General features: G+C 34.4%; 3 protein-coding genes across 3 annotated transcripts; all 3 read right to left on the minus strand.

Annotated features, from left to right (window-relative positions):
- Window positions 1–248: 248 nt before the first annotated feature.
- On the minus strand, window positions 249–1,296 carry LOC131604204 (uncharacterized). The gene is made up of 3 exons (XM_058876664.1): window positions 1,099–1,296; window positions 782–808; window positions 249–678 (listed from the first exon to the last, which is right to left on the minus strand). The coding sequence occupies exons 1-3, from the start codon at window positions 1,169–1,171 to the stop codon at window positions 581–583; spliced, it is 198 nt and encodes a 65-aa protein (XP_058732647.1). The 5' UTR covers window positions 1,172–1,296; the 3' UTR covers window positions 249–580.
- Window positions 1,297–5,024: 3,728 nt separating this feature from the next.
- On the minus strand, window positions 5,025–7,395 carry LOC131604205 (uncharacterized). Its single transcript, XM_058876665.1, has 4 exons — window positions 6,958–7,395; window positions 6,674–6,889; window positions 6,151–6,602; window positions 5,025–5,685 (listed from the first exon to the last, which is right to left on the minus strand). The coding sequence occupies exons 1-4, from the start codon at window positions 7,393–7,395 to the stop codon at window positions 5,025–5,027; spliced, it is 1,767 nt and encodes a 588-aa protein (XP_058732648.1).
- Window positions 7,396–7,581: 186 nt separating this feature from the next.
- Window positions 7,582–8,445, minus strand: LOC131604206 (uncharacterized). Its single transcript, XM_058876666.1, has one exon. The coding sequence runs from the start codon at window positions 8,443–8,445 to the stop codon at window positions 7,582–7,584; it is 864 nt and encodes a 287-aa protein (XP_058732649.1).
- Window positions 8,446–16,985: the final 8,540 nt, after the last annotated feature.

The following is a 16,985-nucleotide window of genomic DNA, read 5'->3' on the forward strand; positions in this document are numbered from 1 at the left end:
AGCTTTACAGTCCGATTCTTAAATAAACAATTCGGTATGAGAAAATTTGTCTTGTAACGGTTCAATACGTGGCAGAATTTCAAAATAGTATACAAAACTAATAATTTTAGTTCGGTTCAATTTTTAATAAATTGAAACAGTTTGGTTTAATTCGAATAAATATTTTACTATGATGTGATTCAATTGGATTCAATTTTCTTAGGAACTGTACCATAAACAACAATAAAGAAATTTCAATGATAATCATTGGACTTTACTGGATAATATCTTGACAACTATACGATGCAATTTTAAGATTAAAAGCAAAAATGGTTTAAGAATTGATTCATAATTAAGAAAAACAAAAAATCAACGAAAACAACAAACATTGTAATTAAAGAGATTTTTCAAAATCTATAAATTCTAATGGCTGAAAAAACACATTCCAACGAAATAGTACTTTTTGCATATTTTATCATTTTTATTTCCAGTTTTTAAAGTTAATTTAACAACATTATTTGCGTTATTATGATATGAAAAAAGAAAATAAAACAACACATTATAAGAAATATTCAAATATTTCTCAACATGATTGTTATGCTTAACGACATTCACAATAACCCAATATGCAATGTCGTATTCGTGGAGGCAAGCACATATCTTCTGGACAATCTTTGTATGATCGACAAGGAATGAAAGCTGAGATATCAAACAAGAAAAATAAAACGTTACCAAAATAAAATGAAATATTGTGATAAAATTAGATATGAAAAAAAATAAGATGGTGGCAGAAATAACTCACATCCAATAGGTTCGAAGCCACGCTTTCCTATAAAAGTAAAAGAAATCGTATTAAAATTCGATGCAATATTAAGTCTAAGATTATATAAAATAATTTAAATACAATTTCTTAAATATAGTTTATATTATTTTTTAATAAAAATATAACATATATTTAAATATTTTTTATGAAGTAAAAATACGAGAAAATTATATATATATATATATATATATATATATATATATATATATATATATATATATATATATATATATATATATATATATATATATATATATATATATATATATATTAGGTTGTGTAAAAATTTAACTTACCTCCATCGGTCACAATAATAAGTACAGATAAAAAAATGATCCAAACATAAAAGAATGTGAGAATTTGAGCCATATTTTCCCTCCAAATAACAAAAAGAAAATTAGTTTATTACTTTTAGAAAAAAAGATTCAAGTTTTGTTGGTTTTAAAGATATTAATTTATGACATAAGAGTTGCAAGAAACCATTTTATAAATGAAATGATTGATAAATGTCTGAATGGTACCTCAATATTTGATATTTTTCTCTTTAAATTGTCATTTTCTTTATTAAAGTTTTAGTTTTTTTTTTTCTTCTATTTAACCTTTCATGGTAGTCAAGGAAATAGAAGCCCGCAATAGAAATAATAATATTGATGGATGATTAAAAAAAGTCATTATTGAAATAATTCGTCAAAGAGGCGATAAGATAAATATTTTAAGTTAGAAGTACAATATGATTACTTAAAATAGAAAATGGTCAAAGTTAGTGCTGAAAGTGCAAGCAATATGTTTGAATTTTGTTCAAATTAAATTTGTTTTACAAATTACTTATAAATCATTATTTTTCAAAAGAGAAAATACCTTAATCAATATTATTTTGAAAACAATGTTAAATCAAATAAAAGACAAAGAGATAAGGATGAAAAAATCACAAATTCTTTTTTACTATTTCAAATGTTTCTTTTAATCATACATATAATTTTTCTATTGAATCGTCATAATAGGCAGCCAAACAAACAGCTTCTTTTTATGCTCGCGCCACATGAAACAACTCTTTCAAACAATTCATCATGTTCATTGATAATATATATATATTGATTGGACGGTTACACTCATATATGCCAATTTTTGCATCATAAAAAGAACATCAACATATAGTTCATAAACATTAATTATCCTACAACAACACAAAACATATTTAACACACAAAACACTATTTTTACGTACCGCATAAAGCTCATCCAACTCTTTCTTGCACATTTTTCGCTCATGTGCTAATGCAACTTTCAACTTATTATCGTGCATCTCCTACAACTCTTTTTTTGGGATTCGCGATCATATGCTTATTTATCTTACAACTCTTTATTTTAGGCTTCCCGTTCATGTGCTAACTTTCTTTCACGGTTTTTTAGTCTTTTTCGTCGTACCAAAGAATAATCTCAGGTCGATGTCTTCTCCAGCTCCAAGTACACGTCAATCGCTCCTTTGTTCTGATTGCTTCTACTAATATATCATGTCGTATTTGTGAAACAAAGAAACTTTTATTGGCCATATCAACCAACAAATCCTATATAACATGAATAAGATATCATCACCAAAGTGATTTAAATTACACACAACAAATCCTACATTTAATATTCTAATTGAAAAAATAACATACTTACAATCTTCTCAACGATTACACATTGGGAACATGAAGTGAAATCTCCGGTTGGTGTTTGTTGGACCTTTTTACACTTCTCATGTCGTGATGGGGGAGATGTGTTGATATCACAACTTACTGAAGTAGGATATGGTTGGCATGTCGTGATGGGGGAGATGTGTTGATATCACAACTTACTGAAGTAGGATATGGTTAGCAGTTCTGTGAAGTATTTGGAGTCACAGGAATGACATTATTTTTAATGAGATTAAACCTTACGTCTCGGACTTAGGGTGGAACATTAAACTTAAGGTTTGAAAGTGGACTTGTATCGCTAAGATTCCCTATTCCAAGTGTAACTATTATGATTTTTGTAAAAATCCTTTTTGTTGTAGGGATAGTTTGAGTTGGTGGGTAATGTTTTTCTGAGCTTCATTCTCGTCTTTTGTAAGCGGGATTAAAGTATCCCTGGTACTCTCTATATATCATTTCTTGCTTATAAAAATAATAATTCCTCAAGTTTTTTGTAACCCCCACAGAATAATCTATAGGGGTAATTATTTTTTCCTTATTTAGCTTTCGTGATTCATTTTAAGTTGCTATAAACATAGTAAAAATATTAATTTGCATGGTTTTATCTATATAGTCTAAGAATAAATTTGTTATTCAGAAAATAAGATTACGACTAACCAAGAAATCAGTAGAACTACGAGGCTTGACAAACTTCTCCCAAAATTCCTTCTCAATATAATTATATTTCCCAGTTGGATGCTCATGATCAAGCTTAGGTTTCATAATGTAATCACATGTGAGTTGTGACTTAATGCCTCTCCAACGTTCAACAACATAAGAGATTCACTTTTTCTTCAACTTATCATAATTAGTAAACTCAAAAGTCGACTACAGTTACATCAATAAGTATGTATAAGTAATTATTAAAAATATTATCGAATCATGCATGTAAAAAATGTATTATTAAATCATGTAAAAAAAACTTAACGTTTGTCCATATGATTTATTTCAATTATTTTGATATATGGTTTCAACCACATGCATAAGAACATAAACACATGCGGTAATCCTAAACATTCATAAACCTCAGAGAGAGAGAGAGAGAGAGAGAGAGAGAGAGAGAGAGAGAGAGAGAGAGAGAGAGAGAGAGAGAGAGAGAGAGAGAGAGAGAGAGAGTAGTGACACACTATAAACGATATTCAAAGAGGATGGTGAAGATTTCACTTCTAGAATTGATATTCGAATAGGATGGTGAAGATTATGCTTCTAAAAATGATATTCGAAGAGGATGGTGAATATTTCTCTATCGCTATCGTCTCATTCTCAAGGGCACCCATGTTTTATAAGCCAAATAAAGTACCTGATATGTTTAAATTTTGTGAGGAAAAATGTCACAACACTTGCGAGCTTCTACCGTAGTGATATATGAGACTTATAATCACAACTGAATAAAACAATCGTAGTTGTTACTTTAAATTTTTAAATAAAAAATGTTAAGTCACACACACTTATTTTTTCAATAAAAATGGAAAAAAATTTATGCTGGGATTCGAAGCTTGTTACCCAACTTATATGACGACGGTTCTTTATAGGATCCGTGATGAAAAATTTCTTAATAAAAAAACATGCGTGAAGAAAATTAAATATGACTACAGTGGATATATGATCGTGGTAATATATGGTCACCTAATGTGTATTCAGTAGTAGTGCATCACCCAAGTTACAAACTTATCTTAATATATCCATCATTGTAGCATCTCTTTGTTTTTTTTTTCTTTTTCCCATCTAAAGTAGAACACTTATTTGCATGAGCTTCTTCACTAGATGAATAGTTCATCTATGTTCAAAACAATAACAAAATAAAAACAACACCATAACAGTAAAGTAATCTTAACAAAAATAACATACATTATCATCAATCATTCATGCAACAACATAACTAAAAAGCCTTCACATTTCAACTAAATAATCACAACATATCTCAACAGAAAAAAAATAAGATTACTTCATTAACATTCTCACCACCAACAACAAGCAGAAGCGAGTGTAACGTTATTCTTCGGTTCATTAATATTCTCACCAACAACAATAATAAACCTCTATGATTTAGGCATTAAACATCACCATCGGCAACAACACCATAAGAACTAAACAGTCAGCAACAAACAACATAAACAACAAAAAAAAAGGAACTAAGCATTCAACAACAACAACATTTTTTTTGTGTAAGCAAGATATATTAAAACGGAGAACTAAGGGTTCTCCAACCTGATTACACAGAGAAACGGGATAACCCGACAAAAAGCGAAGATTACAAACCAATTACAACTACGACAAAAAGTGCAAAGGATCCATGCAAAACTCGTAGAAAGTGTAATTGGGGTGAGTAATTTTCCCGCAAAAAGACCACCTCCACACCAAGTGCTTAATGTTCCAAACAGTATTATTCACATTCCAAGCATCCTTCCGAAAGCAACTACCATTCTTAACCGTCCAAATAATCCAAGTGGTAGCTAGCCATACCACACCCAACTTCCTATCTTTCACTTTTTTACTACGAAAAAATAAGTGTCAATCCATAAAATTCGACAAACACTCATCATCTACCGTGTCCCCTTTACCAACCCAAAAAGCTATCTCACTCCAAATATTTTTCACCACCAAGCAACTAAAAAATAAATGATTACAAGTTTCCAAACAAAACCCACAAAACAAGCACTTAGAATCCTCCAAAGAGATAGAAATACTTTGGATCTTCAACAAATCTTTCACCGAAAGCCTATTAAGGAATAATCTCCAACCAAAGGCCTTGAATTTGAAAGGAGCTTCCAATTTCCACAACAACCCAAAAGCTCCATCATTCCTATTAGGGGGACCATAACTAAATCGAAGTTTGTTATAGACTTCGTAACAAGAAGCTACCGAAAAAACCTTATCCTCAGGATTATTCCACACAACGGAATCCTTTCCCTCCAACCAACCTCTAAACCCCACCACCTTCCCTTTAAAGTCCGCATTGACCTCCTCCAAACAAAATTCTTCCACCTCTACCTCGAATATACCAAAATCTCCCCAACTCCACATTCCATCATTCCACCCTCCCATGGCCGCCACCGAAACAAACTTCAACCGGGAAATGACATATAAATCCGGAAACAAATCTTTCAAAGTAAAATCACACAACCATATAGCCTCCCAAAACAGAGTAGAAAAACCATTATGGACGGAAAACCTACACAAATCAACAATAGGATCATGAGAAGAAGAAGAAATAATTTTTAAAACATCCTTCCACCAAAACGAACACTTTGAAAGAACTTTATTAGCTCCTCCTCCCCTGAACATTTTGGATGAAACGTCGCCATACCGCGAGTTCAAGACTTTAAACCACAAAGAATCTTGCCCTTGAATAATCTGCCATCTCCACTTGTTAAGAAGAGCCAAACTAAAAGAATATAAATTTTTGACTCCTAACCCCCCTTTATGCATTGGTAACGTGACATCCTCCCACTTAACCCAATGAATTTTCCTTCTTTCCTCTACTCCTCCCCATAAAAATTTACTTTGAATACTTGTAATCTTCTTTGCCACCTTTCTCGGAATTTTGTAGAAAGATAAGGTGAAAATGGCCAAAGAGCTTAGCACGGACTTAAGAAGAGTAATCCTACCACCCAAGTTTAAGAATCAATTCGACCACCCCTCCAAACGATTCTTTAACTTAGACAAAAGAGGAATCCAAGTAGCTTCTTTCCTCGGATTGAACCCTATAGGAATTCCAAGAAAATAAAAGTTGCTATCTTCCAATTTGCAAGAAAAGAATTGAGAAACCGCCTCCAAAAAGTGATGATTAGAATTAATACCAATCAACTTACTTTTATGGTAATTAATTCCAAGGTCCGACACAAGCTCGAAAGCCCGAAGCACCGCTCTCAAAGCCCACACATGTTTCCAATTGCTCTCGCCAACAATTAAAGTGTCATCCGCAAATTGAAGCATATCTACCGGACAATTACCATTAATCTTAAAACTTTGAAAATCCCCCACCTCAATAGATTTTTTGACAAGCCCCGAAAGGCCCTCCGCTACTAAAACAAAAAGAAAATGAGAGAGGGGATCTCCTTGTTTCAAGCCTCTATTCACCTCAAACTCCTTCGTTGGAAAACCATTAACTAAGACGGACATATTGCTTTTGAACACGATCTCAAGAAGTTCCAACTCACCTTGTCGTAAGCTTTTTCAAAATCCACTTTAAATAAAATGCACACTTTTCCTTCCTTTCTCGCGTAGTCCACAGCCTCATTAGCCACCACCACACCATCCAACAAGTACCTACCGGGAACAAAAGCACTTTGACACAGAGAAATAATAAGCACCCCTTTCTCCCCGCCAAAAGCTTCGCCACCACCTTGTATAAGCATCCCACTAAGCAAATGGGCCTATAATCGTCTAATCCAATAGGATTATTAGATTTCGGAATTAAAGGTAAAAAAGAGGAAGTGATTACCTTAGCTATGGGTCTACCAAGGTAGAAGTAATTAAAGAAATTGATGAAATCTTCTTTAATAAAGCTCCAACACTTTTTAATGAAAAGGAAAGAGTATCCGTCCGGCCCCGGACTCTTAGAGTCTCCACATTCCCACACCGCCTCCTTAATCTTGCATTCTAGAAAAGGTTTCTCAATATCCATCGCCTCTTCCCTACTTATAGAACTGAAAGAGATGCCTTCTAAAACCGGTCTATCCTTCTCCGCTTCGATGAATTTGTCCCCAAAGTGTTTAAACACCTCCTCCCTAACTTCCTCCACCGACTCCACCATACTTCCCGATGCACAAATCGGGCCAATATGATTGTGTCTTCTCCTATTCTTCATTACTTTATGAAAAAAGCCACTATTTGAATCTCCCTCTTTAAGCCATTTCAAGCTAGACTTTTGGAGAAGCATGTTCTCTTTAATTCTCAAATTCCGCCAAAAACAACTAGTTGCCTTTTTTCTAATCTCCACATTCTCTTCAAAATGAAAAAGAGGATAAGGATTAGAGAAAGAGGTTAACCTATCATCGGCATGGTTAATCTCGGCAATTCCATCCGCTATCTCCAAATCGATCTTACCGAAAACTTCCTTATTCCACTATTTGAGTTTGTCTTTTAGGAGTCTAAGCTTTTCTTTCAAAACAAAGTCGCCTCTTCCTTCCACCTTCAATAACTTCCACTCCTTTTCAACAAAAGGAATAAAAGAATCAAAAGAAAACCATTCATTATTGAACTTGAATGGTTTCGGCCCCCAATTATATTTATCCGTCATAATCCAAATGGGACAATGGTCCGATATGTCTCTATCCCCAATCATTTGACCAATAACCTCCCACCGATTCACCACGGTATTAGATAATAAGAAAAGATCTATCCGGCTCATAGACTTACCATCTCCACTATACCACGAAAATTTCTTCCCTTTACACGGAGTTTCTACCAAAGAGCTCTTGAGAATGAACTCCGCAAAAAGCTCCATCTCCTTCTTGTAACTCCCACCCGCTCTCCCTTTTCTTTCTCTACCATTTTTGGTTGCGTTGAAATCTCCTCCTATTATCCATTCCCCGTCACTATACATACTCATCAAGTCAAGTAATTTGTCCCACATAGCCTTCTTCTTACACAAATCGCAAGAAGAATAAACGTTCACAACGTAATAAAAGTCTTCCTTCCAACACACTTTCATACCCAAAAAGCATTCCCCTTTGAAACTAAGAAGAACGTCCATGTTACTTTTCTTCCATAAAGTAATCAAGCCGCCCGATCTTCCCACTGAATTCGAAAAAGAGAAACTAATCTCCGGGTGTCTCCAAAAACTCTTGGCCAAGGTCTCATTCATATTGGTGATCTTTGTTTCTTGCAAAAGAAAAATATCCGCATTTCCTTTTTCGATCAAAGCACTAATTCTCCTTCTTTTGAGCGCATTTGCTCCCCCTCTAATATTCAAAGAACCAATAATCATTTTCCCGCTTTGGTATGCTCCTCCCTTCTATCCAGTAAACCCTCTCGCCCCTTTTCCAACTCCTCAATTCTACTAACAAGGTTGTTCCTTCCTTTCTCATCAACTACCCCCAACGCCACTATAGCCTCCCATAATTTCTCACCGACATCCTTTTTAAGAAAATCCCACTGCCTACCGTTGTTCCTACATATGTCTGACTCCTCTAGATGATTTCCATAACACATCGAAGGATCACCGAAACTATCACCGCCCTTTGCCATTGTCGTGTTACCAAGAATCAGCCCACTGGATTTGGGTAAAATCTTCCGTCCCCCATTCTTACTTCTAAAAGAGCATATACCCACGTCTTCAACCCTCATGTATCTCACCTTTGTACGCCCTGAATTCATTCCCACTCCACCCAAAGAGCAGAGCACCCTGGATTGTGTAGAAAATTCCGGCTCCACCTCCTTAAAAACAGACACAGACTTCCCACCCTTAACTATAGCGGTACCTGAAAAGGCTTCACTGCCAGTAAAGGTGTCCTCGTCCAAAATAACCTTTGAAATTCCACGCTCATTCAGCCCAGCATGCGAATTAAGCGGTACCAGCACAGTCACCGCATCCTTCACCATGTGACGAGTAGAAAAAACATTCGAAGGCATCACCCTGTTCGAAGACAGCTTCATATTTCCAATAAAATCCTTCCGTTGCTCAAATACTTGCGGGTTGCTTCTGTAGTTATTAAGAGCATAATCGAAGACCCCCAATACCGGAGTCGAAGGTTGTCCACTGTTACCAACACTTGTGTCCTCCATATCGAAATTCAAAGCTACAGCGTTTGTTTTCACCACAGCCGCTTTCCTTATCGCTCCAACCTCGACATTGCCGTCACCATCAAGCGATTGTTTATCGGAGAACTGCTCGATACTATCCGACAAACTGCCCTCCACGCCCTCGTTCTCATCCAGCCAAATATCTCCTGAATCAGAGGAACTGCTCGCCATAGACTTGCCCAACGGAGGCTTGGGCGTAAATCTAAATTGACCCTGAGCCTCCTCTCTAATATACAGCGTAAATTCCAGACCGTCAATTGAGGTAGTGATAGAAGCGGGTAACACACAATCGATAGGCAGATTGACAAAAATTCTCGCGACGTCGAAGACATCTCCTTTCACCGTAGATTCATCGATGCAAATGAACCTACCCCAGCATTCCGCCAAAGCAACAAAAAAATCAGGACTCCAAGTGTGAAGCGGAATACCATAGATACTGAGCCAGACATCCTTATTCTTTTCCACGGAAACAGCGTCCCATTTCTTAATCTCCGAGAACCAACCCTTCCACCATTCCGCACCTTCGCCGATCAAGTCTTCAATAAAGCCTTCCTCTGATTCCTCTAACAAACACGAATTGCTGCCCAAAGGAGAGACTTTGATCGCAAAAACTCCTTCCATTTCAAAGTGAGTTTGGATCCTGTGAGCCGAACCCGGAACACACACTTTGCCCACATACGCTTTAGCTAATCTACCTCTGAGCTCATCAGAAGAAAAATAAACCAGAGGGGGATTAACCTTGCTCTCACCTGCAACCCTTGCCCTGAAACTGCCCAGACTACCCCTAACAGGACCACTGGATTTCCTAAAACTCCTGATTTGATCCCTGTTGAACCTAGGCAAATTAACATGAATCTTCTTACCCCTAATGATGATGTTATCCAAGCGAACCGCCAGAAGTCTTCCATCGTGAACCTCCACAAATCGCGCGAAACCGAATCTCTTCCCGAAAGAATTCCTCCTCGGGGAGATCGCCACCTCAACCACATTCCCAGAACATCCAAATAACTCAAACAGATCCCTAGCCGTAGTCGCATCCGGAAACTCAGAAACAAACAATGAAGTTACCTCCCCAGACCTGACAGATGCGTTACGATTTCGCCCACCAAACGGGAACGTGTCTCATCTCGGAGCAAAACACTTATTGTACGAAACCTTCGTCCATCCGCCGCGCTGCATCTGAGAGAATACACCCCGGCGAAGAAGAGAAAACCCAAAGCAGAAACACCGACAAACAACGGAAAAAGAGAACGATGAAGCTCACAAGGCTTTGATAGAGAAAACCGATCCACCTCCTCAACAAGGTCCCTGACCCTAAGGCCAGGAATTTAAACCGAAGATGAAGAGATGAGATTTAACCCTAACAGAGACCCCTTGAAACCCCATGTTTTCTCAATAATGTTGCATGTGACTTATTGAGTGTTGAATGCACATTTGTCACATTGTATTGTCAACAACAACAACATAAAAATGCAATAAAAAGAACAACAGAAACAACAACAACATCAACAACAATAATATATATCTCCATACCAAAACATACAATATCTCAACAACACAAAACCAATAATAGAAAAACCATCAATAACAACAACAAACACATAAAAAAAACATATCTCAACAACGTTATATATCTCAATGCCAAAAACACAAATATCTCAATAACACAATAACATAAACAAACATATTTCAACAACATTTTACTGTTACATGCATGGTAGAGATATTTTACGTACCGGAAACATGATGAAGAAGTCAAAGATATAAATCTTATGATTTTTTTTCCTTTTTTCTTGCAAGTATTTTTTGCGTTCCTCCTTCATTTTTCCTACGTTTTTGTTGCTTTGTATGTTTAGTCAAGAATAATAATGATGGTGTTTTTACCACATTTGCTGAAGAAGCATATTGATGGTAATGAAATAAGGTTGAACAAGTTAGATATGAAACAATATGATGATTGTAACACCTCATATAATATACATCTAGAAAATATATTTTATGTGATATTAATCGGTATTGATACAACATAAATGCCTAATGGCATCGTTATATATACGTGTTCTAAAGAATAAAATACACTATGGCACATGTTATACAAAGGTTCCTAAATAAAAACTAATTCTTGTGCAGAACATCTTCATTGTACATAATCCACATTGGAAGATCACAATAATCACAAACCTTCGAAACATCATCAGACAACTTCTGTTAACTTTAACCTGCAAATAAACACCTGAAAAACCAAAATAATAATGGAGTGATGTAATAATCTCACTGAGTTCCTCAATCCTTTAGGTCCACATGACTCTAAAGGGATTTATTCCTGATTCCTATTTCAGGGATTCATCTTTCATAACTCGCGTGTCAAACACAATGTAACTAATACTTAAGCACATATGGGTTATACTGCTAGGCAATCAATCGGTTCTTTCCTGTAACTAAAAAAATCACACTTCTAACTACCTCTTCTTCCCACTTTAACCATAATAAGCCATACTAATTCATAATCCAACATTAGTTCATATGAAATCGACAAGAATACTTCAAGAATCAACTAGACACAACATCATGGTCTCAACATAACAACACCAACATAGTATCACAAATCATTATGAGACAATAGCCAAACATAAGCATCGTGATCAAATCTATAGTTGGAGCAAGAATACACAAACCCTAAATTCCTCAAAGGCTAAAAACTACCTAGGAACCAACCTTGATTAAAGGAGATGATAAAGTTTGGCGAATAATATGAGATGAAATCATGGTGTTAATGATGATGATGATGTCTTCCATGGATTTTCTTCTTCTTCCTCATTTCTTTCTCCTTTTTCCCTTCTCTTCTCTTCGTTCTTTCTTTCCTTTCTTTGTGATTTCTCCATCCATCCTATTCTTCTTCTATTACCAATATATATATATATATATATATATATATATATATATATATCTTTGTGTGTTTGTGTGTGTGTGTGTGTGTATGTGTGTGTGTGTGGTTAAGAACAAAAGTTGGGAAAAGAAATATCTCAATTATATCTATTAAGGATATTTCTTACTACAAGACCAATTGATCAATTATTAATTTTATCAAAATATTCGTTCTTGTACCAACTAATAAAGATCTGTCTCTTTTAATAAGAATTAATCTCTTTTGAGCCCCCTGATTACTCTATTGGTCCTAATTGAAAACACTTGGAGTAATTAATACGAGATATTACATTCACCCCCTTTAAATTGAAATTGGTTCCTGTGGACCTCCGTTTCCGGCCATACCTCTCGCGGAGAGATACGTGAACTGACTCTTTTTATTGTTTCTGCTTTCGCATTTTTTTGAAAATTCAGAGAGTCGCCACCGACCTTTTATTTTATCCAATTAAGGAAAGGTTTATAAAAGACACAGAAAAAAGACCTTTAAGAAATTCTGGGTAAGGGGGTAGGTTATACAAAGGGAAGGTGTTAGCACCCTTTGTATCCATGGTTATCCATGGGCTCTTAATTTGCTTAGCTCACTTGTTTTCAATTGCTCTGAAATACTTGCATGTGATTTGAAATACCTTTGTAAATTGAATTTGTAATGATCCTTGTGCGGATGTATACAAAGTGTTTTTATCTTTCAAAAGATGTTTTTGGAAAAAGAACGTTAACTTCGTAATGATCCTTGTTTGGATGTATACAAAGTATTGTCTTTTTTGGAAAGTTTATTTTGAAAAACAATAGTGTATGAGAACTTTGTTTGTTTTGATTTGAGCAAGCAAATTAGGAGGTCTACCCTGAGTTGTAAGGTCTTTATCCTATTTCCTTTAAAAATCTATCCTTTCACCGGATATAAACAAAAGGTTCGATTTTGTACTCGAAACAGTAGAATTTGACTTTGATTTTGAAAAGAATGAGAAAGGGGTTACCTTAAGAGGTGCAAGTGTGATTGTGTTTGAATTCAGATATTTTATCTTTTGAAGTTAGTGATCTAACGGTTCAATTTTATCTCTGACATACACGCAGTTTATATGTGCTGGAATTTAAAAATGCGGAAATGTAAAATGCGGAAAGTAAATCTATACTATTACATCGATTTGCAGGAAATGTAAACTATGCCTATTTACATGAATTTAGCAACCTATACATTTATCTAGGAATTTTAAATAGCAAGAAAATAAAGACATGTTTTTGGATTTTTTATGATTTATTTTAATTATGATTAATGCATGATTTAATTAAAATAAAATGAGGAAAAAGGATGAAAATAAAATTTAAACCTAAAATTTAAGTTCAAAATATGTTCAAAATGTTTGTTAATTAATTTAAAAAAAACAAAACTAATTTTTTTTGAGTTTTTGAAATTGATTAGAAATTTATTAAGTTAATTAATATATAATTATACAAATAATTAAAATTTGAAGAGAAAATTATTCAAAATATGTACAAAATTAGCTTATAATATATAAACAATATTTAATATAAAGAACAATTTTTTTTATGATTTTTGATTGGTTAAAATAATTAAAAAAAGCAAATATATAAATATAACCTAATTAATTATGCAGAATATTGGAATTATGAAGAAAAATAAAATATTTTTATATCAGAAAATAATACATTATTTTAGAAACTTAAAAATATTTTTTGTGTATTTTTTGGATTTTTAAAACTATTTTTAATTAATTTTAACAAAGAAATTAAAACAAAATAGAAAATAAAAGGATACTAATCAAATGTGGTTGATTGGAGAGTCCATGGTATGGACTGGCGTGTCAGGGACGTAGGATGAGCTGGCAAGTGGATCATTAGGTGATTGAAGTGAGGCGTATGGCAAAGGCATAGACTGCAAAGCACAGAATCATAGGTTATTTAAAAAAACACGCGCGCGTTTTATCCAATGAGGTGGAGACACCTCATCGTCTTCAACCTCCAGCCAGCACCTTTAATAACGTTTTTATACTAAAAGCGCTGTAATAGATACTTCCTAAACTTGCAAAATAGCGAATAGGGTCAAACGTGAAAATAAATTTGGCGCGACATGTCCATTTGATTCGTCTAGTCCATACGAATTCAATGGTACCACTTAGAACCTTTGATTTTGCCTATTTCAGAAAGCCCTAATTTTGAAAGTATGAACCCTAAAATGGTGGTTCTTCGTATGAGTGTCCAAACTTCAATTAAGTTTCCAGAAATGACTAGGACCTCAATCTAAACACAAATATATGTCTACATCTTGCTAGATATGCGTGTGTTATGAGATATAAGTTGGTTTTAGTTTGAACAAACAGTGGCTTGTGTAGCTCGATTTGTGAGGTTTCAAGACTTAGAAATGATTGGAATATGTTCAGTGATGCTTGAGGAAGGTATTAGAATGTTTAGTTTGTATGGAAAGTGACTGGAATTCAAAATTCGAATTTGAGATTTCTTTGAAAAATTTAAGTGATTACAAGTGTGTTACAAGCAGAATTCTGGCTATGATTTCGTGTCTCTTTGATTGTGAAGTGTTATAGCCTTTATATAGACTATGTTGTGCTTAGAATTGAAGCCAAGAAGCCTTTAGTTGCCTTTGTTGAATTCTTGATTTTTTTTATATTAAAACCTTTGAATTGTTGACCAAGTCTTGCTTCCCTTCAATGCTCTTGCCTTGTACCTCAATCCTCTGCAGAAAATTGAAGATTCTTGGATGACTCATGCTTAGATTGTAAGCTATCCATTATCCATCCATTTTTCCTTTTTATTTAATCTTAAAATAAGATAAAATTAAGCCAAAAATGGATAAAAATGGTATGGGCTTAGTCTTGGTCGTGGAAGGCCCATAATATTATGGCAAACATGTTTGAACCATGAAAACTTGGCCCCATTTGGAAAAAATGCATTTTTGAGCAATGTTGGTTTTATGCACTTTCCCAAAATTTACCCAAATTCAACAAGGTGTAAATCCCTCAATTTTTGTCATATGAAGGAGATCTTGCACTTTTTGGAAACCTCAAAGAGTCCTCTAACCAATGCCTTTGGTCTCATGTCAAAATGATTTTTGATGCTCCTTGTGTGTCCTTTTGAAAAAAGTGTCTTTTTGTTGACTTTGAAAATGACCTGTAATGTCTTTGTTCATATTTTTAAAATGGTGAATGTGATCACCATGGGATCAATTGCATTTGAAAGATAATTGAATTTCCTTCAAAATGAGCTTTGGTTTGAATTTTTTTGGATGAAGGATGAGAGAGTTATGACCAGTCAAAGTTGAGTTGACTTTTCAGGCAAAAACCCTAATTTTGAATCTTAGGGTTTTGTTGATTTTTGATCTTTCCTTGATGAATTATGATCATCCAATGATCAAATAATGAATCCTTTGACAAAATATGGACTTTGACAAAAAATTTCATTTTTGACTGTCTGTTGACTTTTTTGGTCAAACGGGTCGTCTGTTGACTGTTTGAGCTGCTGACGGTGCGTCTGAATGAATTGAAGACTGAAAATTTGTGTGATGGTACTTTGAGATATATGGATGTCCCTGAAATCCATTTGAGGTCTCACAAACTTGTTTCTCCTGTAAAAACAAGAAAACCCTAGTCAGGGACTGTTTGTGTAGGAGACAGTTAAGCGTACCTGATTTTTGTGCAGTGTTGAGTCTCTGCTAATCATGTGATATTTAGAAGACTTCTAGGACAAAAATCTTGGAATTTTGAATTGTGAAAGATTGATTTGATTGATGGTACAAAACACTGAGAATTGTACTGCCAGCAGTTTGACTGTCAACCGACTGTTCAGGTGTTGACGTAGCAGTTAGAGTGAAAAATCAACGGTCAAAGTTAATTTTCTTTTTGTTGTTTTTGTTTTATGTGAAAAATGAAAGTTTATTTACATGACTTGTTAAAAAACACAGACATAATAAATAACGAATATTTACTGTACGCGAGCAACATTACCGATAATAATCTTGAAAATCATTTAATGCACAGAAAAATGAATATTTAACTGGCAGAAAACACACAAAATATTATCTGAATAATTAAGCAACATTATGACAAATAGTACAACATTTAATACTGACAGTACAAATATTACATACTATATTGAACAGTACGACGAATAAACGGTACATTTAAGAAATAAGAAATACGGCAAACTTTAAGAATGACGATTAATAACCCATGCTACAAATAATAACATGTAGATGATTGGGAGTGCAAGCATCCCAGGTCCACAGTGTTCCGGGCTATGTAGACAGAAAAAGGACATGATCACCGTAGCAATGGTGATGACCATAAGAAAACACGTTTCCCCCCACTTCGCCATTTTGTCGGGGAAGAAGAAAGGATGGATATGAAGTAAGAATTTGAGAGATGAATTAGAATTTGATGTGAGATTTTATGGAAAAATGAGAGGTATTTATAGAATGGAAAGAAGGATAGAGACGTTGGGGAATGAAGTGATTCCGTACAAAAGGAATATTTTGAGTGGAAGTAAGATTTGAAAGAAAGTGTATGATAGTGTTGGGAAAAAGAGAGATGTAAAGGATAAAGTTAGGATTTGATTTTTTGAAAAAGAGATTTGAAAAGATTTTTGAAAATAAGGGAATATAGTACAAAAATTAATGGGAAACAATAGATAATAATAATCTACTTGTTACCAGTACAGTCTGAGTTTCCTGATTCTGCGCCTGCAAAAGATTTAACTCTGTACCAATTGTGTCAGTCCTATTTATCTGTAAATAAATAAATAGCATGTGTGAACTAATAAACAGTGTTTGGC

The sequence above is a fragment of the Vicia villosa genome, linkage group LG5 (genome assembly GCF_029867415.1).
Source record: "Vicia villosa cultivar HV-30 ecotype Madison, WI linkage group LG5, Vvil1.0, whole genome shotgun sequence".
Taxonomy (NCBI): Eukaryota; Viridiplantae; Streptophyta; class Magnoliopsida; order Fabales; family Fabaceae; genus Vicia; species Vicia villosa.